This window comes from Corylus avellana, chromosome 7 (assembly GCF_965113065.1).
Source record: "Corylus avellana chromosome 7, dhCorAvel1.hap1.2, whole genome shotgun sequence".
Lineage (NCBI taxonomy): Eukaryota > Viridiplantae > Streptophyta > Magnoliopsida > Fagales > Betulaceae > Corylus > Corylus avellana.
The window spans coordinates 22,529,506-22,541,847 of record NC_142496.1 but is presented as its reverse complement, the minus strand read 5'-3'; the positions used below and the strand labels follow the sequence as shown (position 1 = coordinate 22,541,847).

Below are 12,342 nucleotides of genomic sequence, written 5' to 3'. Positions count from 1 at the left end.
CAAATCATTTAACCAGTGAACATACATCATTATAAACATTGAATGCGCATAGATATTAAATTATTGGGATTTAGGATATAATCCCCAACCGTATTTGTAAGATATAGTGATTTAATCTAGATCGTAGGATGCTTTTAAGTGAGATCCAATGATTGGATCCATTAATAATATCAACAATAAGATTAATCAATTTAGTTCTAACCGTTGAAATAAATTAATTTTTTCTACCAAATATGACTTAGCGGTCATAATTAAACAATATTTAATTATAATTATGATATGACAGTCATGATTAAGTACAATTTTTTTTTTTTTTTTTTGAGAAAAATATTATTAAGTACATGTTAGATAAGTGTGATTGAACAATGAGACTTAAAAGACCATTAGTAACAATTATTTTTTGTTAATTACGAAAAAAAAAACATGTTTTTTAATGAATAGACAACTCACGCACAAGTTAGTAAGATTGATTGAAAATGCAATAGCCCACTCATTGTAAGAATTAGGTAATGAAATGTTGCATATGAGCCACACTTTATTGGAAATTTCTTACATACCACTCCACATTTAAGCAAACTACACTTGCCAAACACAAAACAGGTCTACAAGACTACAATCCCACAGCAGCTATACAAGACATCATAGTACAACAAAATAATTACTCCAAATAACACCAACTGATTGCTCTAATGACCATAACAGAATACTCAACACATGAAGAATTGTGCATAGAGAAAGCAAACATAACTCTTTTTAGGACACTAAAACAGTAAATTGCGTTAGAAAAACTGAAAAACAAACGCCATGAAGAGAGGATGTTACATGCCCACATTCATCGGCCAACACCCAAGGCTAATGTTACATATGCTACTTCCACAGTCTTCGTCAGCGTGAGGTTTCTGATCACCAAGCAAGTCATGTTCCTGTTTTTCCAGATTTGATTGAGCATTAACCGATGAATGCGTCTTTGTCTTTCTTATTCCTTCTAATTCATTTCTCAATTCCTCCATAGTAGGCCTCTCATCCCCTTTCAATCTTAAGCACCTCTCTGCGAGGTTAACAACTTCCTCGATTTGATCGTTATTCCCTTCTTCAACTATATCATACTTATTCCCTTCTTCAACTATATCCTTATTCCCTTCTTCATCCACACCCTTATTCCCTTCTTCATCTATATCCTTATTCCCTTCTTCACCTATATCATAACCAAGAAGTTCAGACAATAGAATCTCTTTCAATAAAGAAAGAAAATTATTGAAAAGAAAATGCATAACAACATTTCTTCTTTTCTTGGGCCTAGTGGATGGAGACCTAGTGGATGGAGCTACATCTGTTAGTAGCTCCGCGAGGACCATTTTTCTTTTCTTGGACCTAGTGGATGGAGCTACATCTGTTAGTAGCGCCGCAAGGACCACTCCAAAGCTATAAACATCACTTTTCTTCGTCAATTGGTTCGTCAGTAAATATTCAGGATCCAGGTATCCATGAATTCCTTGCACTACAGTATCTACATCATTTTGATCGTGGGGAACCAATTTTGAAATTCCAAAGTCGGAGATTTTCGCAGTGAAATTATCACCAAGCAGTATGTTTGAGGGCTTGACATCTCCATGAATTATATCTAAAGAGTGTAGATACGATAGTGCATCCGCTGTTTCTACAGCTATTCTTAGATAGGTTTCCCATCGTTTGGTGGATGTGTTGTCTTCACCATGTATATACTCGAAGAGTGTACGTTCTGAGACAAATTCGTAGACTAGCACAGGAACTTCCGTCTCTAAACAACAGCCCAAGAGTTTGACAACATTCTTATGGTCAATTTCGGAGCGTTGAATAATTCCCTTAATGAACTGGTTAGCTTGGTCTGGATCCACTATCTTGGACTTCTTGATAACAATTGTATTATCTGGTAAAAATCCTTTGTAACCTCCTTTGCCAATGATCCTACGCTTGTCATAGTTGTTGATAGCCTCCTTCAACTCTTCAGAAGTAAAGATTTTGGCCTTTTTAGCGGTGGATCGTTGGAGACGCTTTTCTAAGTCTGAACCTCCATTTTGGCGAAAGAAGTTTGCTTTAAGCTTAATAGATATTCTTGCCTGGAATTCCAAGTACAGCCACCAGTTACCCCCAAGTGTAGAAGTTAAGCCAATGCCAATCCCTGAACTTGGAAAAGTCGAAACCTTATGGTCAAGATTTAAAGTTTGTGTAATTAATTGCATATATGATATTATCTAAAGTTGTACAAAATGGTAAATTTACTTACCAATGACAACCACAATAATTGCTGGTGGGACATCGTCTACAGGACAACCTTCACCATCTTTTCTTCCGTCCCTACGTTTCAACTTGTTACAATCACCACATGTATAATTGCCTGGTATGTTGAAACAGTGCTGGTTCGTGCAATTATGAGTCCCTTCCGAACATTCGTCAATGTCTGCACATCAAGTGAGGAATGCAGGCCAACCACATAGTATAATCATAATTAATGAAATACATGCATACATTGAAACGCGAAGGGGGGAAATAAATGTCATAAAAATAAAGTGATATTGAATTCAGGAAACAATTATTGATCTTTTACTTTTTTTCGATGTATAAATTACCTTGGCAACCCCCAAGGCCTTGGAGGAGGTATGGGTTCCCTCGGTAACCTTGCTTGCACTGGCAACGGTACCCGCCCAGGATATTAATGCATTCAGTAGTAGTATTAATATTCTTACATGCGAAATTCGGTTTGTTCCAAGCTTCTTCCCATGTGAGATTGCTAACTGCCCAATCAAGCACCAATGGAACCGTTTCGTTTGGAAAATTGTTGAGATAATCGGCGGAGAAGTTGAACTGGCCTTTCTCGACAACAAAAGCATAGCCGCAGGGATTGAAGTTCCTTACTTTGGAGTGATTATCAAAGCTCTGTACTTCAACAGTAATATTTTTGAGTCCATACGGAAACCTTACCTCGCAACACCCAACGCCAGAGCAAAACCCATTCCCCACATTCTTATCGGTAGAGCATTGGGATGAGCACCCGATCTTGTACAGATCTTCTCCATTTTTGAACCCACTGAGGTATGCGATAGTGTCACAGCCGATGACAGTGAAACTATTTTTGCTGTTGGAAATGGTGTACTGGGACAACCAGCGCCAGGGTGTGTTCGTGTAACTGTTGTTGTGCTCGTAACAGTCTTGGCCTACCCAATTCATGACATGAATCTCATGAGTGTCAATGGATATATTTCTTACACGGATATTATCACCTATCATTGGTGAATTTGGTGTCGTAGAGTTTTGGCATGTGAGACGAAAACTGTCATCCAGATAGCAGTCCTCAGTGAAGCCAAATGGGAATGGAATTTCTACATCTCCACACTTGCTGGGGCAGTCAGGCTTGGGCTTAGTTGGAATGCTTGCTGTTGTTGCTGCTGCTGCTGCCACCGCCACAATTGCAAATATTATGATCACTGCTCCAGGCAGTGCTATGATCTGCAAAAGCTTCCCACTCAAGTGACTCAACCCCATGCCTTGCTGGAACTTTTTTAACGAGTGTTTTCGATCTTATATTTTGTGTTTAGATCGATAGATGTGCTTTGAGAGCCCTAGCTACTACACTCTTCCCTTTTATAAACGCATATGGAACGATCCAAGACCAATTCAGCCGGTAACTTTTATGTCATATAGCAAAAATAACAGGTCCAAAGTATCTTTTACAAGTTGAGTCATTTTCCGAGAAATAATGTTCCATAGAGAGAGAGAGAGAAAATGAAGATAGTCCAATGCTTTTTGTATCCCTATATCTCTCAAACTTTTACAAACATGGCTGTATTGGCATATTGAAAATTTCCTACTTTATCCAAACAGTGAATGACAAAGATCTTACTAGGGCAGTGTCTGTGCCCTAGTAAAGATTCGTGAAACGTGCAAAGAGTCCCACAATATTGGAAAAGTAATAGTTAATATATTTTAGTAGATTAAAGTTCATTAGTATTAGTTTAGGTTTTTGAGCAAATTAAATTATCAAACTATTTATCTTAAGCTCCAGTATCTTTTCTGTGAGCTTTGTTTTAGTGCTTTTACTTATTTATGAAGCCATTATAATTGAGAGGATGGGTCAATTTTTGATCCATCTCCTACTATTTTATTGTATTTTCTGTATTATAATTTTCATTTTCATTTTGTTATCGTAGAGCATACTTTTTTTTTTTTTTTTTTTTTGGTGTTTTAATTCCTGTATATGACCCTTTCTCAACCATCCAAGACGACGAATTTTCTGTGGGCCATGCTCACAGAAAATTCTTGCTATTTTTTTATTTTATTTTTTTTCTAGTAATTCTTTGATAATAATTCAAGTTTCATTCTTGCTATTTTTGTTTTCCTCTTTAATTATACTTCTTTTCATTTTGAACTACTCCGACAAGAACAAAGATTTTACCATCTATTAGTTTATATATATAAATTAAACTAAATTCAATGGTCCTATGTTTTTGATCATCTACGTGTGATTGTGTCATCTAGTAAATGTTCAGTACACTTAAAAAACAAAGTGCATGTTCAATAATGTACCATTGTATAACTTTTAGTATATCTTTTCATTAAAAGAAGCATAATATATCTTTTCACATGAAAAATAAGATGGGGATGTGTTTAAATTTTAAAATTAAATTATAATGAAAATTTTTGCAATTTAACGCGAATTATGTGCTAATATATATTAATATATTAATATATATACATCTCAACCTTAACTGTCGCTTCTAGCTTCAGAGACGCTAGCTACTGTTTGTAGGGTGATTTTTGTTGTTATTATGCTTTTTCCTTGTTTAACTGACTTTGTATTTTTGATATTTGCTTTTTATTTCTGTTATATTTCTTGAGTCTTGTGGGTTTTAGTCTTCCTATTGTGTGTTGTTCTTGTCGTGAAAACTTGTAATACCATATATATATATATTCTCTCTTTTAATGGTTCCTACTTAGGATTTTGTCAATGTTTATCGTATTTTGATTGCTTCCCCGTCTCTAATATCAATCATCTCCTAGTAGGAAACTGCTTTAGGTAAGGTTAAAGGATATGCTGAGGGTCGCCCATGTCTCCATTCATTGCATTTGGAGTTCGAGTAGGATAGAAAAATCTTGCAAAGATTATGCCATTTTCTATGACTTCTGTTTTAGTGCTTTTATCTAGGATTATAGAGTCTTGCAAAGATTTATAACATTTTCTATGACTTCTGTTTTAATGCTTTTACCGTTTTAGGTGTTTCCTATCGGGAGTACCGGGTTAATTTTTAACTCATTTTTTATTATTTTTTTTAATCTTTTTTATACTCTAATTTTTAGTGTATTAATTCACGCTCCCCTTTCTCGATATTTGGTTTTTTTTTTGGGGGTGGGGACTGGGGAGTGAGTGGGAGGGGACCCGGAAGGGATTAATTTCAAATGCACGCCTGGTCGCCTCATTGTATCATTACTCTTTTTTCAAATGCTCTTCGTCATCCAAGATGACGATTTTCTGTGGGCGATGCTCGCGTCACCATCCAGTGTAGTACACGTTTTTAAATTGACGTAAAGGCGATTTTTGCTTGACGCACTTACCCAAAGAAAAAACATACTTAAAGAAAGGCGTGGTGGCATGACCCAAAAAATAGTCATCACCTATTAAATCACATCAGCTTTTATAAACTAGCTTTTCTAAGTTTCAGCTCATTTACTAGGTTACGTCGAAATTTCAGCTCAAAAAGAGGGAAAATTGGGCACCCAACACTTGACCATTTTTCTACTGAAATGAAATGAATAGACAAACACGCCGAAGGGTGATGAATGCTCTGTCAATTATGGACCCCATAATAAATTAAGTGATTGTAGACTCACTCATGGAGTCTCCTAATGATGTTGGATTCAGAATATTTCAGATTTTTTTAAAATATGAGATTTTTATATTTTAAAATTTGACCCCTTTACTTTATTTAATGATTTAAATAGATGTAAAAATTTGTTTTATCTAGATAAATAAATTTGACATATTAAAATTTAAAATTAATTAGTTCAGTAACATATAAATTTTTGTATTTATTTAAACAATTAGATTAAAGGAAATGTTCATTAATTATCTACCAATTTCAGTCTAGCTAGGCTCGTTAGCTAGCCGCCCACTTCCGTACGAGTTATGACCCATTCAATTATTCAAATACATATACAATTTACCATATATTTCTTCTTGCCACTCCAAATTTGATCAATTTACAATAAATTTATTGTGATTTAAAAATATTTTGAGAGCTCCCATTTTTATGGTTTGCAAAAATAATAAATAAATTGCATCTATCAACTTGCACATCTTTCCAGGTTTCAGTGTTTCACGTGCCTTTCAATTATTGGATAATCCAATGCTTTTTCCTATATCTCTCAAACTAGGGTTGATAGGCATTTAACATATTTTTTTTTTTCAAATTTCCTTTTTGATTTGGACCCTACATTTATTTTAAAAAAATAATAATATTTATTTATTTATTTATTGAATGAACTAGATTATTTGAAAAAAAAAACAAATTGAAAAAAAATATTGAAATGTCTAGCTAGCATTATCCCTCTAAAACTTATACAAACTGTATTGCCATATTCAAAATGTCTTACTTTATTCGTACAGTGAGGGACGACTGATCAGAGAGATCTTATCATGAGGGTTAGTTTAGATAATTATGCTTGTTACAGGGATATTACCTATCATTGGTTTTTCAGAGTGACAAGTGATACTAAAGCTCTCATCCAGATAGCACTCCTCATAGAAACCAAATGGGAATCACAGTACTTGTTTAAGCACTCGGGCTTTGCCGCTGCTGCAATTGCAAATATTATCACTCCGGGAGAGGGTGAAGGGAAGCGTTTTAGGGGTTTGGGAGAGAGAGAAAAAGGGGAAAGGGCCGGTTGTAGTTGCTTTGTAGCTACCCGATGTTTGTTGGATTTGTAATTTATATTTCTTATATATATTTGTTGAATTTGTAATATTGTTGGATGTTAATGTTAGAAAACTCTTCTAATTTGTTTTGATTTAATTTCCTTATATGTTTTTCCTTTATTATTATTATTATTATTATTTAAAGTTTTTTTTCGTCACCAAATATAGATTAGATAGATGATACATATAGTTATATAATATGAATAATAATGTTCAATTATAAATAATGCCGTTTTTGTATTTACTATAAACAAAAATTAGTGAACTACAACTTCCAAAATAATATAGTAGCGTCTATGAAGCTAGAAGCAACAATTAAGGTTGAGATCAATGAGATGTATATATTAATATGTATTAGATCGATGTGAACGATTTAAACGAATATAAGAAACCATATCATGACTATACGCAAGAATTAATAAAATTATTGGATCTGAAATTAGAATTAGAAAATTAATGAGGCGAGAGGGCAAAAGATTACATTCATGCAGCTTCATTATCTAAACCAAAGCCCCCTTACGTACTTGTCCTCGTGATAAGATCTCTCTCAAACTCAGTCACTCACTGTCGGATAAAGTAAGACATTTTGAATATGGCAATACAGGCCACGTTTGTAAAAGTTTGTACCACTGTCCAGAATCTAGGGGTGTCAAAAATTACCGGGGAACCGGAACCGGAACCGGAAAACCGGGAAACCGGAAACCGGGAAACCGGGGTCCCGGTTCCGGTTCCGGTTTGAAAAATCTAAAAACCGGGTACCCCGGTTCCGGTACCGGTTTTTGGTACCCGGTTTTTACCGGGAATACCGGAACCGGGTTTCCATTTTATTTAATAATATTTATATATTATTATATTTATATATTAATATATATATTATATATATTAATATTTTTTACACTTAGGTTTAGGTTTAGGGTATTTTAAAAAATTAAATTTTTATTTCTAAGGCCCAAATAGGCAAAAATAATGATTTTTTAGGATTTTTGGACTTTTTAAGGTTTATTTTTTAATTATTTGGAATAATCACAACAAAGCCCCTTTAATTTAGACAAAGAAACTAATAGATTTTTAAAAAATAGGCCAACTTATGAAAAAAAAATTGGCTTATTTTAGGCCTAATACCTAAAATAAGCCAAAAAAATCAATTTTTTTAAAAAACCGGTTACCGGACCGGGTAATACCGGAACCGGCCGGTAACCGGGACCCCGGTTAACCGGGGTCCCGGTTCCGGTTCCGGTTTCTCAAAATTGAGAACCGGGGTACCCCGGTTCCGGTTCCGGTTTTAGGCCAAAAACCGGGAAACCGGACCGGGTTGACACCCCTACCAGAATCTTCGTAAAGGGGTAAAGTTGGAACCACATATATATTGAGCCTGTTTGCCATTTGCCCTAGGCTGTTACTATACTATAGCCGATACTGTAGCACTTTTTTTTGGGTATTTGTGTTTGATTGGTTTTAGTGAAAATGTTTTGTGAAAAAAAAAAGTAAAAAAATATATTTTATATGAAAAAAAGTAAAAAATTTGCTTTGTAGTAATTTTTTTATTTGAATAATAATAATAAAAATAATTAATGTGATATAAAAAGTAGAGATGTTGGAATTAATTTTGAAGTGAATTTTTTATTTTTTTGGGGGATAGAGGCTGGCCCTGGTACAGTACCAAGCCAGGGCCATTGGCAAACAGGCCTGGGCTCATTTACTCCAAAATTTCTTTGGATCCGGATTTGAAGATTCTTTCGATTTTTTCATTTTAGTCCTTCATTTTTTTTCCAACAACCTACCCTACGTCACGTTAGGTGTTCCACTCAAATATAAATAATAAAATATTAATTAACTTTTAAAAATAAATAATAAAAAATTAAAATTAAATAAAACCAATAAAAATCAAATAATTAAGGTGGTCAGCCACCCAAACTGAGCTATAGGAGTGGCCAAAAGCCACCCCCAAAGGCCAATTGGGGGTGGCTTCGCCCCAAGGGTGGTTAGGCCACCCTTAGGGTCAAACTCAAAAATTGGTTTTTGAGTTCGGCCATCCCCTATAGGGCCAATCCCAATCTGGGGCCATGGGGGCCACCCTAGTTTTTTAATTATTTGATTTTAATTGTTTTTATTTGATTTTAATTTTTTATTATTTTAATTTTAATTTTCTTTTTAAAAGTTAATTAATATTTTATTATTTATATTTGAGTGGGACACGTGGCATGGTGTAGACTGTTGGATAAAAATGAACGGCTAAGATGGATAATTGAGGAATCTCCAATTTTCCCTCCAATGGGAGGGGATCTGGATCCAATTTCTTTAATCGGTAGGAAACAAGAGATCACAAGCGTATACAGTAGATTTTATAAGTTTTTTTTTTTTAAAAAAAAAAATATGAAACTTCCATTAATGAAATTTTACGAGCATAAAGCTATTACATCACTGAACATACAGTTCAAAAAAATCATAGCCAAAAGCTATGAAGGTTACATTTAAGGAACTTCGTGCAGACTAGATCTAGGACATGGGTAGCTCAAATACAAAAACAAAAATAAAAACAACTAGAAACTAAAAATTCGGCCGTGAGAGTTAAGCTCTCACACCGATCTACACCATCCTCAACCTGAAGGCTAGGACAACAAATTCATCCTCAACTCGAAGGCCAGGACAAACAAAAAATAAAAACCCCACAAGCAGCAGCGGAGGAGCACGGCATCGTAGACATCTTTTCGAAAGACACGCCTTGATTGAAGAAGACGATTAGATCTAAGGTTGAAGAGACTAGATCTTGATCTAGATTTACAAATTAAATCTAAAGCAACCCGCCAGAAATGAAGATCAGAGGAGCCTACAAAGAAGACATCAAGCACTGCTACCATGAAAAGAGAGTCCTACCTAAACACTTACCAAATAATCAAATCAATCATCTAATATCATATTCGGTGTTTAAAAATTCAGTAGCTTTTATAAGTTGAGCTGATTTGCTAGTCCAAAGTATATTTTATGACTTTACAGCTCAATCTACGAACCCTTTTTCATGGAGAAAAGAAACAAACAATAAAAGTAGGTATGAAAAGGAAAACCCGGAGCCACTTCTTTTCCCCTACTTCTCTCACGCATTCAAGGTAATCAATATCAGCTTTATTTAGCGGGACACACTTAAAAAAATATATATTAGTGACCTGAGGTTTGTGACATGTCAATGGCAAGACACTTCACTTAATAGATTGTGACTTGTCATTCATGACATGGGTCACATGGCAGTAATCCACCAGTCGAATTCCCATCTCCTATTAAATCATATCGAACATGAATAGAACATGTATAGTAGCTTTTATAAAGAATCTTTTATGACTTTAGAGCTCATTATCTACGAATCTTTTTTCATAGAGAGAAACAAACAATAATCTTTTCCCCCAACTTCTCTCACACATTCAAGGCAATCAGTCACAGCATTATTTAGTGGGCCAGGGGTTCCTTTGTCTTTCCACAACTTGTGTTTTGAAAATTCCAAGAGCACATATATATATGCATAAACTTTGTTGACGGGATATTTTTTTAATGATGTGGATAATGGGATCAAGTTCAAAAGAAGTGGATAATGAGAATAAAACTTTTTAAACAAAGATACAAGAACTAAGAAGCAACAAAAATCAAGACATAGGAATTTAACGTTGTTTGGTAAGATTGTCTACGTCCACAAGCAACAATAACAATGTTTCTTCTCCACTAGTATCAAAAAAATAGAATAAACTCTGTATATGTCATATAGCAAAATTACATCATTTCCGCTAGCATTTTAATTTCTTTAAAATGTTTATTTCTCTCTTTCTTTTGAAAGCGGGGACCAGGAATAAAATGTTAATAAAAGTAAATGCATACTTTTGATGAAGTTTGTTTATCAAGTGCTGCAGTACTGGTTTTGTAAATTAAAGCATACTTCTTAGAGAGAAACTTTTCATAATAGTAAAACTTAACATTAAATACCATAATCTCATACTCAGAGTCATATCCCAGCTGCTTACGCCTTTGTTTTAGTGCTTTTACGTCTTTACGAGGACCTTATTGAGAGGATTAGCTCAATTTTTTTTTGTCTCATTTCTTATAATTATTTTGTTTGCACTATATATTTTGTTTTGAATCTATTGTTGAATAGCACATCTCTTTTTTGTACTTGACGATTTTTTGTGGGCATGGTCGCATCCGTGTCTAGTGCACTACACGTTTTTAAATTGAATGTAAAGGCGATTTCTATTTCACCCACTTAAAAAGAAAAATAGAAAACAAATCTAAAAATTAAAAATAAAACAAAAACAAAAATTGGCCCCTTGTTTCTTTTTTTTCTTTTTTTTTTAATTTTCTCCCATCCCCACTTGGGACAACCAAGTGTAATTGCCTTTTATGTTGAAACACTATATATTTCGTACGTGCAATTGTTGAGAGTTCGATCCCCACATTCGTGGATGCATGTCTGCGTATCAACTGAAGAATATCAACCCCATACTCTAATCATTATGAAATTCAGGAAAGAAAAAAATTATTATTTATCTTTTACTTTTTTCATACCCCTACTTGCGACCTCTAGCTGTTTTAGTGCTTTTATTGTTTTATGTGACCTTTATTGAAAGGAACGTGTCAATTTTTGACTAATTTTTTATTATTTTATTGTATTTTCTGTACTATAATTTTTTTTTTTTTTTTTTAGTTTGTTATTAGATTATAGATAGTCCACCTATTTTTCATTGTTTTAATTCATGTAACCCTCTCTCAATATTTGCTTAAAAAGAAAAGGGGCGAGGAATTAATTTTTTCAGATGCTCTTCGATCGCCATCCAAGATGACGATTTTTAATTTGTTGGCCATGCTCACATCCGCGCCCAATGCGCTACACGTTAAATTGATGTAAAGCTGATTTCTGCTTGACCCATTGACCAAACAAATTAAAAAGTAAAAATATAGGGTCTGTTTAGTCATGAACTTGGTAAGTAGGTTTTGGTTTTAAAGTGATTGATGTAATTTAAAGTAGATAGAAGTTCAGAATTTTTTGTATGAAAAAATGAAAAAAAAAAAAAAACAAAAAAAATTGTAAAGAATTAATTTTTCATTTAATAGTTATAAAAAGTTATTAACGTCATATAAAAATAAGAATGTTAAAGAAGTTGAAAAAATGTAGGAGATATATAAAAGGTAGAAGAAGATGGATAACGTGATGCATGTGATGGCAAATAGTTTTCCCATTACCAAGACTTGCGGTCAAAGACAGTATAAACTTGTAGGGATGAAAATACGGATGCAGATGTAGATATTAGCAATATTTACATCCGCATCCGCAAAATGGGAATAATGGGTTTTGGTATCCGTATCCGTATCCGCATAGTTTATGGGTTATTATCTACTATTTGTCTTTGAGGTAACAA

The 12,342-nt window shown here is 34.0% G+C and overlaps 1 protein-coding gene across 1 annotated transcript; it reads right to left on the bottom strand.

Moving 5' to 3' along the window:
- Positions 1 to 658: 658 nt before the first annotated feature.
- Positions 659 to 3,625, bottom strand: LOC132184942 (wall-associated receptor kinase 3-like). The gene is made up of 3 exons (XM_059598734.2): positions 2,607 to 3,625; positions 2,264 to 2,437; positions 659 to 2,158 (listed from the first exon to the last, which is right to left on the bottom strand). The coding sequence occupies exons 1-3, from the start codon at positions 3,517 to 3,519 to the stop codon at positions 819 to 821; spliced, it is 2,427 nt and encodes an 808-aa protein (XP_059454717.2). The 5' UTR covers positions 3,520 to 3,625; the 3' UTR covers positions 659 to 818.
- Between the last annotated feature and the right edge of the window lie 8,717 nt (positions 3,626 to 12,342).